The sequence below is a fragment of the Oryx dammah genome, unplaced genomic scaffold (assembly GCF_014754425.2).
Source record: "Oryx dammah isolate SB20612 unplaced genomic scaffold, SCBI_Odam_1.1 HiC_scaffold_2, whole genome shotgun sequence".
NCBI classification, from domain to species: domain Eukaryota; kingdom Metazoa; phylum Chordata; class Mammalia; order Artiodactyla; family Bovidae; genus Oryx; species Oryx dammah.
Window position 1 is genome coordinate 172,609,433 of NW_024070186.1, and position 13,739 is coordinate 172,623,171.

General features: G+C 48.3%; 1 protein-coding gene across 1 annotated transcript in view; it reads left to right on the forward strand.

Moving 5' to 3' along the window:
* The window catches only part of XYLT1 (xylosyltransferase 1), a 349,644-nt gene that overhangs the window by 1,317 nt on the left and 334,588 nt on the right, over positions 1–13,739 (forward strand). The window contains exon 2 of the mRNA XM_040266531.1: positions 10–201. Coding sequence (XP_040122465.1) covers positions 10–201 — 192 coding nt within the window. The remainder of the gene's footprint in view (positions 1–9; positions 202–13,739) is intronic.

A 13,739-nucleotide genomic window follows, 5' to 3' on the forward strand; every position in this document is an offset into this window, starting at 1 on the left:
GCGGAGCAGCCGCCCCCGGCCCCGGCCCCGCGCCGCGAGCGCCGGGACCTGCCCGCCGAGCCGGCTGCAGCCCGAGGAGGAGACGGCGGCGGCGGCGGCGGAGGAGGACGGGGGGCCCCGGCGCGGGCGCGGGGAGGCGGCCCCGGAGCACCCCGCGCACAGCAGCCGGCCAGCCGAGGGTCACTGGCCGCGCGGGCGCTGGTAAGATGCCCTTTCGGCTCGCGTCCTGGAGGGAGCGATGGAAGAAGGGAAACCGGAGGGCAGGCGGCCGGACCCCACGCCCCCACCCCCAGCCCTTGAACCCCGCTCATCAGATCGGGACTCCCCAAGCCTGCTGACCCCACATCTCTTTCCTCTGGAAGCCGGGGCTGGGTCCCTGCCCCATCCCTAGTCTGAGGACTGCCCCCTGGGGGTCTGGGGAAGTTATCTCCAGAGGAGGCGCTTTTGGGGGTTACCGGAGCCTGGCTGGGTGCCTGTCCCCGTCACTCTAGCTGGGCGCCCCGACTTGCTCTGTGCTTGTGGGTGTTGCTGCCTCGCCCCTGGTCTGAGCGCCTAGACCGTGCCGGGATCCGCAGCCGCTGTTCCGGCGGTGGTGCTCAGCGCATCTCTGGTTTTTGCCTAGCTGGGTGCACACCACTCAGTCCTCCGTCTGCTGCCTCGTTGTCTTTGCCTGGCCTGAGAGAGGTCTGGGATCAGTGTCCCAGGTCCTCACCCGTGCCCCGGAGTCAAGACTCTGTCTCCAGTGCCGGGTCTTACTTTGAGTCTCCTGTTTTGTGTCCCTGGATGCCTGAGACTCCTGTCTCTCCCTTGTCCATGTCTAACCTTGCTCTCTCCTGGTGCCCTGTCTCCAGTATCAGGGCATGGCCCCTTCTCCTAGGCGTTTGTGTCCAGCTCTCTGTCTTCGTGTGTGGCTCATTCCTGTTACCAGCTGCGTATCAGATCACAGCACCTCAACTTAGGCTTCTGTGGGTTTACTTTGCCCTCCTTGGGTGTGAACAATCCAGGCTCTGAAACTGTTCCTTCCGCAGATCTTCTGGGGCCATCTGGGTGTCTTCTACCCTGCCCCCGACCTCTCCCGGGAGGCCTTTCGCACCTTCTTTGGCCCGCCTTGCTTAGCCCACTGAACTCAGAGCACACAGGAGAGGTCAGAGTCCCCAACTTTGAGCCAGGGTCTCAGCACCGTGTGGGCGTGTCTGTCTTCAAGCTTAGGGATGTGTCTGTGTCTTCATGATGTGTCTGTATCTTCATCCCTGCCGCTTGCCCATGGAGCTTCTCCCAACCCTCGGGGACATTAGACACCAGGGGGTAATTTCAGGTTCTTAGGCACTGAATGCATGTCTCTGTCACCTGTCACTTTGGGAGCCTTCATTGAAGGCTGCCTTCAGACACAGCATGATGCCCTTTGATCTGCCAAACTTCTTTGGAGGCAGAGAGGCAACCTTCTTTGCCAGAGTGCAGTTCTTTGTGTCTGTGGGCTGAGCCAGCCCAAGGCGTGATGCGATGGCATTTCACGTTGCTGGCTGGTCTGTGCGGGTAGCAGGGAGAAGTCTTTTCCCCATTCTGGGGGGGGGGGGGGGGGGGGGGGGGGGGAGGGTCCCGGGGGGGAGGCGAATGTTCCGAATGCCTCTTATTTGTAGCAAAGGGTACTCTCAGACACTGCCTTTGAACTCCAGGAGTGGATGGTGATGTGTTTGGGCAGAAATGCAATTAGAAGTTCTTTCTGGAGTCGGAGCCCTACGGGGAGGTGGGGTGAGAGGAGGTTCAGGACATGCACTGCTAGCCCAGTGTGGAAACATGTAGGATAGCCATGGAAGTGTGGGGCTGACTGTATCCTTTGCATCTGGGGTCCAGAAGGGCTTCAGGAGGTGCTTTTCCCCATGCGCATACCACCTGTTGAAACAAGTAGAGGGAGGGAAGCAAGCCTGGTTGGCTGATTCCTCCCTGGGTCTCTGACATTTGGGGTCCTACCTCCACACCTGCTCTCTGGGTGTTCAGTTCTGTGTCTTCCTCTCTCATCCTCCAGCTGGGCGGCGCTGAGGTTAGCAGTTGGGAAGGTAGGAGGGAGCGTGCCTCTTTTCCTTTTCTATTCCTGTTGGAATGCCAGTTCCAGCAGCTGAGGTGCTTTGCTTTTCTGAAACTCTGCTCTCATCTGCAAGTTCAGTGACTGTCCCCCTGCACACACCTCCCAAGGGTCTCCGTTTATTCCGATATAGACACACCTGTACTTGTTGTCCCCCTTTTTTCTCTCCTCCCCCCTTCTTTGTGGCTGTCTACCAAGCAGTTGTTCACTGCCGTCGCGCCTGGATTTGTACTGGATATTTAATCTGTTCGTCCGTGTCCTTGCTCTTCCCTTCCCCAATGAAGTCTACCCCCGTGCCCTATCAGATCCTGTAATCACAGTGCAGACCTGCAGGGTGGAGCCGGGGGCCCATCCTCCTGTAGCTGTGCCCACCCAGCCCCTGCCCTTCCACAGAGCTCAAGGAGACCAGAAGGGGGCAGGCTGTTCCCAAAGTCTGGCTTTGCCTGAGCTTAGATTGCAGCCTAGGAGGAGAGGACCAGACCGTTTGGGCAGGCCACTGAGGCCCTCAGAACATGTGGTCTGTTTGCAGACCCCGCGGAGGCTGCTGGTGCATGATGCTTCGGAGGGAGATTGGGGAGTGGGACTTAAAAAAAATCCCCGTGACTTTACGGAGCTGGTGAGGCGCATGCTCGGGAGATGATGCTTCCTCTCTGCTCTGAAGAGGGTGGGGTGGGCAGTTGTGCTTTTGGGTGCAGAGAGACTCAGCACTGCGTGGTGGTGGTGGTGGTGGTGGTGGTGGGTATGTCTCAAAGAGTGTCAAGCCGACACTGTTCAGGTTATTTTCTAAACCAGACTTCGCTGCTTCCTTGTGCTCACCTTTCCGGAGCTTCTGCATTTGTACTTTTTCTGTTTGGGGAAGGGCCTGATTGTCATTTTGGTGCATTTTGAGAAGCCAAGAAGAAACACCCAGTTTCTCAAGCAGACAGAGCCAGAGAGCTGGTGGATGGTGGCGAGACGGGCATTTCCCTGAAAGATTTGCAGGCTTTGCCTCTCAGCCTCTCCCAGAGCTCTTACAGATTAGAGTTGTTGGGCGGATGGCAGCTGAGTTCCCTGGCTGTGGCACTCATTCCTTCCCCGGGTCTCCAGTATGCTCTGGGTTTTACTGTCATCTCAGAATGTAAGAAACAGATGGGCTCACTTATAAAGGGAGGGAAAACGTCGAGGGGAGTGTCAGAAAGATCACACTACAGGTTCTGCATCAATTTGGGGGAGAATGAAAGGAGCTGTGTGTTAATGTAATGAACGTTTATTTTCTTTCCCCTTGCCTCCAGTGATCCTCTGAAGTCCTCACATTATTGCTTGAGTCCTTAGATAAACTACTACTCAGTATATACCATTTAAGAAACCTACTTTTTTATTGTCCTGACACACACACAGGCACAGGCACACACACGTACATACACTTAAAGTAGAATGGTCTTTCTGTGTTGTCTGACCCCTTTGAAATGTTGATTTTTCGGCAGAAATTCCTCATACTTCACATTACTCAGATAACTCAGGACTTTTTCAGACATTGGCAGTGACTTTGAAAAATTGGTTCACTGTATCCAGATCGCCTCTGGTACTAACAGCCTCAGAGGCGTAGCTTTTCTTTCTATCCAAATGTTTTGAGACCAGAGAGAACAGAGGGTAGTTTATTGATGGTTCGTTTTTCTCACACTCTCAATGGAGTTTTATTTTGCTTGAGCAGTGCATTACACTTTGTATACAGAAATATGGATCACTGAACAATATTTATCTTGATGCAAATGCTGCCATCTGCTTAATCATATCCTGAAAAATGTTAAATAAAATAGATAAATAAAGGTAGACGTTATTATACGCATATATATATGTAATATTTACACTCACTTTCCTTCCAGTCTTCTTACACTTTAGACATTCTCTCTAGTTCATCAACTCTTTTTATTTTAACCTGCCAGAAGGTTGAGTGACAGATGCTTGCTGTTTTGCAAATAGGAAGCCAAACTGTAAGTTCCTTTTTGCTGGGGATTGTCCAACTTTGATCCATCCTGTTAATAGAAAAGGAAATTATTTTGATCTCGAGCAGATATCTGACATCGTTGTGTATGTGTGTGTGTGTATTTCCCCAGAAACAACATATCCTTAAGCAAGTGTCTGTCCTCCCACCCAGAGCTATTTATGATCAGTGGGGCCATAAATCTACGTGCAAAAAGAGGAAAATGCACGGTGCCGTCATAATTGGACTGCCTGGTCTCTAGCTTGGTCAACACCGCCCTAAGACTTGTCACTTATGATAAATCCTCCGTTTTTTTCATTTGCATCTCCCACTTCTATTGCTTGCAATCCCTATCCACCAGAACCAAAGAGAAAATACTTTGAGGAAAATGAAAAGTAAATACAAACTCAACCTCATAAAACCCAAGCTCAAAGGAAGGGCTGTGGGAGCAGGCGAAAAGTCATAGGAAACCTGTGCCAGGCCCTGGTACGAGGGACAGAAAGGCGTTGGTTGCTAAGTCGTGTCTGACTCTTTGTGACCCCATGGACTGTAGCCTGCCAGACTTCTCTGTCCTTGGGATTCTCCAGGTAAGAATACTGGAGTAGGCTGCCATTCCCTTCTCCACAGGATGTTCCCCACCCAGGGACTGAACCCAGGTCTCCAGCATTGCAGGCAGATTCTTTCCCATTTGAGCCACAGGTAGGGGACAAAGGCCTCTGTTAATTACCCTTGGGTCCGCTCCTGCCAGGTTCAGATCCTGGCTCGGTTCTGGGCCATCCCTGGGATCTTGGGCAAGTTATTCTAACTTCATTCCTCTGAAAATCGGGGCCACCTCATGGGGTTATGTGAGGATGAAATGTAATAAGACGTGTGAGCCAGTTTGTGCCTGGCACATAATAAATGCTCAAATGTGAGCCATTATTCTTAAAAAGAAACTCTTCGTATGTTTGAAAATAAGCAAATTTTTGCAATTACTCATTTTTCCAAGCCAAGTAGGGTTTGAGTGTAATCCAAGGCAGTAGAATGCGTCCAACTCCTCTGTGTGTCAGCCTTGGAGCAGGATGGAATGTGGGAGAGAGAGGAGTACTAACATTTATGGAGTGACAACTGTATGCCAGGCATCCTTTAGGTGTTTTACATACATGATGTTGTTAATTGCTCAGACACACATGGTAATTCAGGATGAAAGAAAGAAAGGGTTGCATACAAAATTGAGACTACGGTCTCCTGGCTAGAAATCACCAGTTTTCTGGGTACAGTCTTCAACAGTATGTGAACGGAGAGCTTCCAGATGTTCAAGCTGGATTTAGAAAAGGCAGAGGAACCAGAGGTCAAATTGCCAACATCCACTGGATCATAGAAAAAGCAAGAGAGTTCCAGAAAAACATCTACTTCTGCTTTATTGACTACGCCAAAGCCTTTGACAGTGTGGATCACAACAAACTGTTGAAAATTCTGAAAGAGATGGGAATACCAGACCACCTGACCTGCCTCCTGAGAAACCTGTATGCAGGTCAAGAAGCAATAGTTAGAACCAGACATGGAACAACAGACTGGTTCCAAATTGGGAAAGGAGGACAACAAGGCTGTATATTGTCACTCTGCTAATTTAACTTATATGCAGATTACATCATGCAAAATGCCAGTCTGGATGAAGCACTAACTGGAATCAAGATTGCTGGGAGAAATATCAGTAACCTCAGATATGCAGATGACACCACCCTTGTGGCAGAAAGTGAAGAAGAACTAAAGACCCTCTTGATGAAAGGGAAAGAAGAAAGTAAAAGAGTTGGCTTAAAACTCAACATTCATAAAATTAAGATCGTGGCATCTGGTCTCATCACTTCATGGCAACTAGATGGGGAAACAATGGAAATAGTGAGAGACTTTATTTTCTTGGGCTCCGAAATCACTGCAGTTGGTGACTGCACCCATGAAATTAAAAGACACTTGCTCCTTGGAAGAAAAGCTATGACCAACCTAGGTAGCATATTAAGAAGCAGAGACATTACTTAGCCAACAAAAGTCTGTCTAGTCAAAGCTATGGTTTTCCAGTAGTCATGTTTGTGTGTAAGAGTTGGACTAAAAGGAAAGCTGAGTGCTGAAGAATTGGTGCTTTTGAACTGTGGTGCTGGAGAAGACTCTTGAGAGGCCCTTGGACTGCAAGGAGATCCAACCAGTCCATTCTAAAGGAAACCAGTCCTGAATATTCATTGGAAGGACTGATGCTGAAGCTGAAACTCCAATACTTTGGCCACTTGATGTGAAGAACTGACTCAGAAGAGACCCTGATGCAGGGGAAGATTGAAGGCAGGAGGAGAAGGGGACGACAGAGGATGAGATGGTTGGATGGCATCACCAACATGCTGGACGTGAATTTGAGCAAGCTCCGGGAGTTGGTGATTGACAGGGAAGCCTGGCATGCTGCAGTCCATGGGGTTGCAAAGAGTCAGACACAACTGAGCTACTGAACTGAACTGGGTACCAGTTACATGGTGGGGATAATGAAGGCTTTGCAGGTGTTATCTCACTGTCTCAATGAACCATCTCAACTCTGTGGGACAGAACTGTTACTGTCCCTCAGTTCAGTTCAGTCGCTCAGTCGTGTCTGACTCTTTGCGACCCCTACTTGATAGGAAAAATGGGGCTCAGAGTGGAAAAGCAGCTTGCTTGCTAAGATTGTGCTGCGGAGCAGCAGAACTGGAATCCAGACCTAGGACTGCCTCATTCCACTCAATGTCCAGATTTCAGAGTGCCTTGTCTGTAGAGGTCTTTGAAAAACCCTATATGCAGCTGGGTCATTGCTGAAAATCTTCATGTCACCTTCCTTACTTGTTGCAGATTCATAAAAATGTGCCAGCCCTAGAAAACGAGCAGATACACAGTTTTTCTTGAATCAGACCCCTGAATAATGAGATCAGGTAGAAGGGCTTCCCTGGAGGCTCAGACAGTAAAGAATCTGCCTGCAGAGCAGGAGGCTGAGGTTCGATACCTGGGTCAGGGAGATCTCCTGAAGAAGGGAATGGCAACTCACTCCAGTATTCTTGCCTGGGAAATCCCATGGCCAGAGGAACATGGCGAGCTACAGTCCATGGGGTGGCAAAGAATGGGACACAGCTGGGTGACTGCCACTTTCACTTTCAGGAGGGTGATCATAATAATAGCAGTGATGCTTCTGTAGCAGTTATGGCTTACCAGGAATTGTTTTAGTCCTCCTTATGTATTTTATTTCTTCAAGGAATGTACTATTATGTTTCAGCAGCCAACAATCATGATACTTAATAGAACCAGGCCCTGTTTGAGGTGTTTCACAAATATCAGCTCATTTAAACCTCACACTACAGTGAGGAAACTGAGATGTGGGGAGCCTAAAACAGTTTTCCCAAGGGTCACAGTACCAGTGACAGAGCTGGGATTTGAACCCCGGCAGTCTGTACTCTCAATCATTCTATTCCATAGCCTCCCTCTTCTAAGCATCTTGTGAAGGTCCCCAACCTTGGGGACTTCATTTAAGGAGGCAGATAGGTAATTGTTTCGGTCACAATTTGCCTAGTCCCAAGGACAGGATTTTATGGTCCAGAAAAAGAAGGTATCACCCGTTAGTGAAATGTGCATCGTGCACACTAGGGAATAATTGAACCTGAACTGCTGGAAGTGGAGTTGGTGGAAGAAGGTGTTTTGAATTCAGCTCCCCCTGCCAGGGGAGGAGGGGAAGAGGGTGCTACACAGGTTTGCTTGGCCAGAGGGACAGCCTTTCATTCGTGGTCAGCGGGCCTCCTGCCGCTCTGCTCACCCATGACTTGCCCCCAGGAGCCTGGATGAAGCTGGAGGTGTCACCAGGAACACGCAGTCCTACTGTCTTTCGGGCACTTCCTTCCTTCCGCCTGCAACAGAAACTGTCCGTTTGCCCGCAGATACTGATCGAGTTCTGTCATTCTGATCCCTGAGGTTAGGGTTGCCCCTTCCCCCATCAAAAGCTAGCGCCTTGACGAAGGTGGCAGGGACAGGGCAGGTGTGTGTATGTGTGTGTCCCTTAACCCCGTCAGTGCTATCGTGAGCAGGGAGCTGGTGTGATTACTATCAGAGTCCAGGAGTCCAGACACCGGCCTGATGGGCAAGGAGCAGGACCCTACGGGCATCTCCAGCCTTTGGGGAAGGGGGAGATCTCCCCCTCCAGGGGCCTCTGAGGGCAACAAAATGGATTTGTTCTGTCTCAGCCCTGATTTGTCCCAAGCAGGTGACTGCTGGCTTATCTGAGCATCTAATCCAGGCTGATGTGTCCAGGGATGTTAATGACAAGCGTTTCTCCTCCCAGGGGATCCTTTGCTGTAATCCTTGGCCACGTATCACGTGGTTTAAGCCTAGACAAGTTGAGCTCATGGGGCAGAAAAATTGATGGAGACGTCCCCTACCCAAGGGGTACAGACATCGTAACTGTGATCCTGATGACGAGGAAGACTTCTGTTTATTGAATGTTTGCCTTGCTCTTGACGCTGTGGAGATACTGAGAAGACATGATCTTACTGAATCCCTGTCCTGCAAGTTATGGACTACTAGTCCCATCTCTGTTTCATCTCTGATTACAAATAAGGAAAGCAAAGCAACGAGTTGTATGAAAGTTAAAGAGCTGAGAGGCAGCCAGATGAGGAATTGAAGGTTGGTGGCAACTCCAAAGGTTGAGTTCCTTTGTTCCAAAGGTCTCTATCCAGTTCAGAGTCAGTAAGTCCCTTGTTCTTCACACCTGCCCTCTTTCACTTCTCTCCTATCCCTATTTGCATGCATGCATGCGTGCATCCATCGACATGCCCACCCTTCCACCCACCCTCTGCTCCAACAATGCCCAGCACTGCAACTGCCTTCGTGAAATAGGGCAGTTGTGCCCCTGCCCTCCCGGAGGGCCAGTCCAGCTGGCGAGGGTTGGGACTACAGCCTGTCAACAGAGAGGTTCCCCTCTGGTCCTAGCCCAGTTCGCTGTACAGTGGCTTCTTTTGGACATAAGAGAAAGGTGTCCTCCATTAGATGGGAGCTGAGAATAGTGTGTTTCAGGAGCCTGAAAGCCCTCAAGTCTCCTAATACCCGCCCCAAAACTGCCAGACTTGAGGCTGGCCTGTCCCATCTGTGGAGTTCAAGCTCATTTTCTTCTGGTTAAATAGGGAGCCCAGAGATGAACGCAGAGGTAAGGTTTGTGGGGAGTGCAGGTTGCTGGAAGTTGTAGGGCCTGGGAGGCGTGTCATGCAGTGTTAGGACAGAGGATCAGTGTGTCATGCACACGTCCCTTCGCCTCTCTGGGGCAGGGTTTCCTTGTCTGTGATGCAGGGACCTTCCTAGCTGGAAAGGCCTGGTGATAGAGCACCGCCTCCCGGCTCATGGTCCTGTTCCCACCGTCCCCGATGTAGCCTCACCACGAAGGATGCTTGCAAGATGGGCGCTCGTGCTTGTAGCCCGTGGGTAGGTTTTATTTAACCCCCACTGTCTTAAAATAAAAAATGCACCAAAGTGTAAGGGTTAGGATAGAAGACGATGCGGTCGTTTGGAATGCCTTAAAAAGTCGAGATCTGACAACCCGGGCCCACATTCTTTCCTGTTGTTCATTGGCCAAGTCAGAAGGGGCCTCCTGGAATCCTCCAGGTTCCTGAGACACCCCCCACCCAAGATTTCTTCCTTCACCTGTGACACCTGACTTGGCCCTTTTGGCTGAGAAGTTTGCAGCCTCTGCCTGGAAGATGTCTGTGTTCACTGTGCTGAGCTAAAAATAAGTGTCTGTGGTTCTTTTCAGTGATCCGCATGTGGTTTATTCATAGCACTTCTTTATCTCGACTGCGTTTACCTTCCCCTGTGTGATGGAGGTTTCCTTCCTTCTCTCTCTGCCTTTAGTGTAGTCCCAGAATATGCAAATTCTTATGTGCGTTAGGCATTAGGACATGGTGAAAGAAGTGTCCGCCACAGGACTAGAGCCATGCATTCTACCCTTTGGTCAGCCGGCTTCCCTTTTGCCGGGGGTGTAGGTCATGCCCTGTTTTGAATCATCTGCCTTCCCTTCTCTGTGCTCCTCACCACCTTGTGCCCTCCTCCCCCAACAACATGTGTTGGGATGTTGTGAGTTGTCAGAGAGCTGGCCTGGGGGCTGGACGACGGGGTAGAAGAGTGTAATATTCTGGAGCGTCTTGGCTCAAGTGCCGACTCTGTCAAGGGGCAAACCCTGACTTTCACCTCTTTGTGTCTTTTTTGGCATTTCTGGCAGATGATGCTAATAAAGCCTGCCCTTCCCTAGACTGGGTTTTGAGGATGCAATTTGATAAATAGATGAGAAAGTGTACTGAGGCTCAGAAACCCTGCATGAATGTAAGGCGGTGCTCCCTTCTTCAGCCTTGAACAGAAGAACATGTGAGCAGTCAGACTAGTTGGCTATCACTGTGTAATCCTTGGTGGAGCAAGAGAGAATGAGTGAGTAAAACCCATCAGAGGTTTCCCATCTGTCCATTAATTCAACAGGTAGTGTTTGAGCGCCTGCTGTGTGCACTCTACAAAGTATGAGGGGAAAGTCTGCTGTGCCTGCTCTCATGGGGTTTATGGTCTAGAGGCAGAATGACCCCCAAACACACACATCTTTAAAAATATCAAGTTGTTCCAAATGCAGTGGCTTACAGGTCGAGTGCTGAGAGAAGGTAAGAGGCCATGTGGGAAGATATATTCACGGTGCAGTTGATTCATTTTATTTAGTTTCGCTTGAGGACTTATTTTGGATGGATATCTTTTGCTAGAATAGCTCTAGACTGACCCCAGGAATCCCAAGTGTAGTATGCACGTGGATTCTGGTTCATGTATGATTGAAGGTACTTTGTGGGCACACAATCTCTATTATAGTAGCTTTTAATAAAGAGTTTGTATTCATAGGTGTGCAAAATTTATTTCCTAACTTTTGCCTATATTTTTAAATGTTTTTTTAACCAAAATATATATACACAAAAATGCACATTATTCTAAATGTACAGCTTGATGAATTTTCATGTACTGAATACATTCAGTAACCTCCACCAGTAAAAGCAGAGATATCACTTTGCTGACAAAGGTTCATCTAGTCAAAACTGGTTTTTCCAGTAGTCATGTATTGATGTGAGAGTTGGACCATAAAGAAGGCTGAGCGCCAAAGAACTGATGCTTTTGAACTGTGGTGCTGTGAAAGACTCTTTACAGTCCCTTGGACAGCAGGGAGATCCAACGAGTCAGTCCTAAAGGAAATCAACCCTGAATATTCACTGGAAGGACCAAGGCTGAAACTGAAGCTCCAATACCTTGGCCATCTAATGCAAAGAGCCAACTCATTGGAAAAGACCCTGATGCTGTGAAAGATAGAAGGCAGGAGAAGGGTACGACAGAGGATGAGATGGTTGGATGGCAACCATCACCAACTCAATGGACATGAGTTTGAGCAAGCTCTGGGAGGTGGTGATGGACAGGGAAGCCTGGAGTGCTACAGTCCATGGGATGACACAGAGTCAGACACAACTAAGGGATAGAACAACAATAACAACAACAACAACCCCCACCCAGACCAAGAAACAGGGCATCTGTGACCTCCCAAATGCACTCAGCCCTTGCTTCTTGGTGAATGGTTTTGGACACTTGTCATGGCTGTATATATCTTTAAATGTATATTAGGGAAAATAGGGAACTATAGCCAGTCAAGCAAAATGGTCATGTCAGGGCTCTTACTGCCTAGCATGCAGATTAAGTGACATTTAAGTAAAAATGTTGGTTGACATGTTGAAAACACCTAAATTATGGTATCTAAACATACTGTTCTAATGCTAATCCTGACCCCAATTTAGATGTATGATTGATGGAGGCAATGGAATGACCAAGGTTTGGTAAACATTGGCTTAACCAGTTTGAAGATACCCCGCACTTCTGGTAAACAGCTGTGTTGTTTCGTTCTCAAGTCCAAGTGGAAAGGATTTAAGCTAGACATTAGGAGGATGCTCTGGGTCTGTTTAGGTGGACGTCCCTGTCGTGGGCCCTCTCTGATGTTCTGGGTCACTGTCTGCAGCACTCCTGTAGTTATGGAACATCCCAGGCCTGTCTTCTGGACTCGAGTCTGGACCTTTCTTGGTGTCTCTTGGCTTCGCGCTGGGCCTCTGCTTCACACTGACTCTTTGTACTCTGGTCCCCCGTGTGTTGGACATGAATTAGGCGTGATGAATGGGTCCCCAATTGGGCCCATAATGAGTACATTAACTTAACCCTGAACCAAGACTCTGTCTTCAGAACCAGGATAACAGAACCGCAGCACTAGAACAGCAATTCAAAAGGGCAATGGAGACAACTAATCATTTTATAATGAGCAAGAGAAGAAGCAATAAAGAGAGAGCCCAAGGACAGCATGGTAATTTCCCAAAGTCTTAGCACTCAACCAGACTCACGTTAATAAAATAAACAAATGTTTTTGGTAATGGAGAGCTAATGTATACATTATTTAAGGGGGAGTATTAAAACCAGATTAGATAGATCAAGTCATACAGTGGTTACCTCATTAAGCCTCCTTTCTTTGGGGATCTGGAAAACTTGTCTTTCTTTTTTCCTTCTTTCCTTGTGAAATGGTGCTTTATTAATTAGAAATGTAATGGGAAATCTTTTTTTTTTTCTTCCCAGACTGGTGGCTGTTTTCTATTTATTTTTTAATGTAGGACCATGCTTTGCAGATGTTCTCTTTGAAATAAAAGCCTATTCATTGTCTCTCTTCCTCTCTCTCTTTTATCCCCAGCTCAGAAGGGGCAGCTGTTAGGAAAGGCACAGAGAGCCCTGTTTGCTTGTCATCAGGCATTAAGAGGATTCCATTCCCCCATGTAAAATACTCCCCTTACCTGCTTTTTCTCGTCGTCCTGCTGAAGAATAGTTTTCAAATTGCTATATCTGATTCCCTCTTGTTTAGAAGAAGAGGTGATAACAGGACAGGGTGGAGATGACCTCAGGGTGGCTCTTATGAAATAAAAGCTGGCCTGTTTGCAAATGGACATGGATGATTATTAACTCCTCTTAGGACAAGTGGTGACTGCTGTTTGACTTTCTTTTAGAATGAAAAAAAAAAAGATCATGGGGCACAAACAAATGCTTTATTAGAGCGAGCAGGTGGTAGAAACCCCAACAAAAGTGGCTGCTGGAAAATACAGGTGAAGGGAGACAGGGCCTATGTGTTGGATCTGAGTTACAGGTGGAATAACAGCAGCAGCATAGAGCTGGCTTTCTTCTTTTTGCTTTCTCTTTTTTTTAAATTAAATTACTCTCCACCATTTTAAAATCAGCGATTTCAAATAGACATCTGATTTGAGGTTGCTATTAAATTTTTTGAAACTCTGGCCTTTCTTCCCAAGAGGTAATAATTTTAGGGAGCAGGGGAGTGTGGTTACCCTGCTTTCCAGTTTGCCACGGCTCCCACCAGTCTACCTGACTTACGTGTGTTTCTTGCAGGACCGCTGTTAGGATTTGTTTATTACTCTCAAAATACTACTACTACTACTATTATCTGTTAAATACTATGTGCGAGGCACTGTGCTAAGCAGCATATCATGAATTATCTCATCTAATCGTTCCAACAGCCTTACGATATTATCCCCATTTCACAGATGAGGAAACTGAGGCACAGAGCTGCTCAGAGTCACAGACAGTAGACTTGGAATCTAAACTCAGGCAGTGTATCTGGGA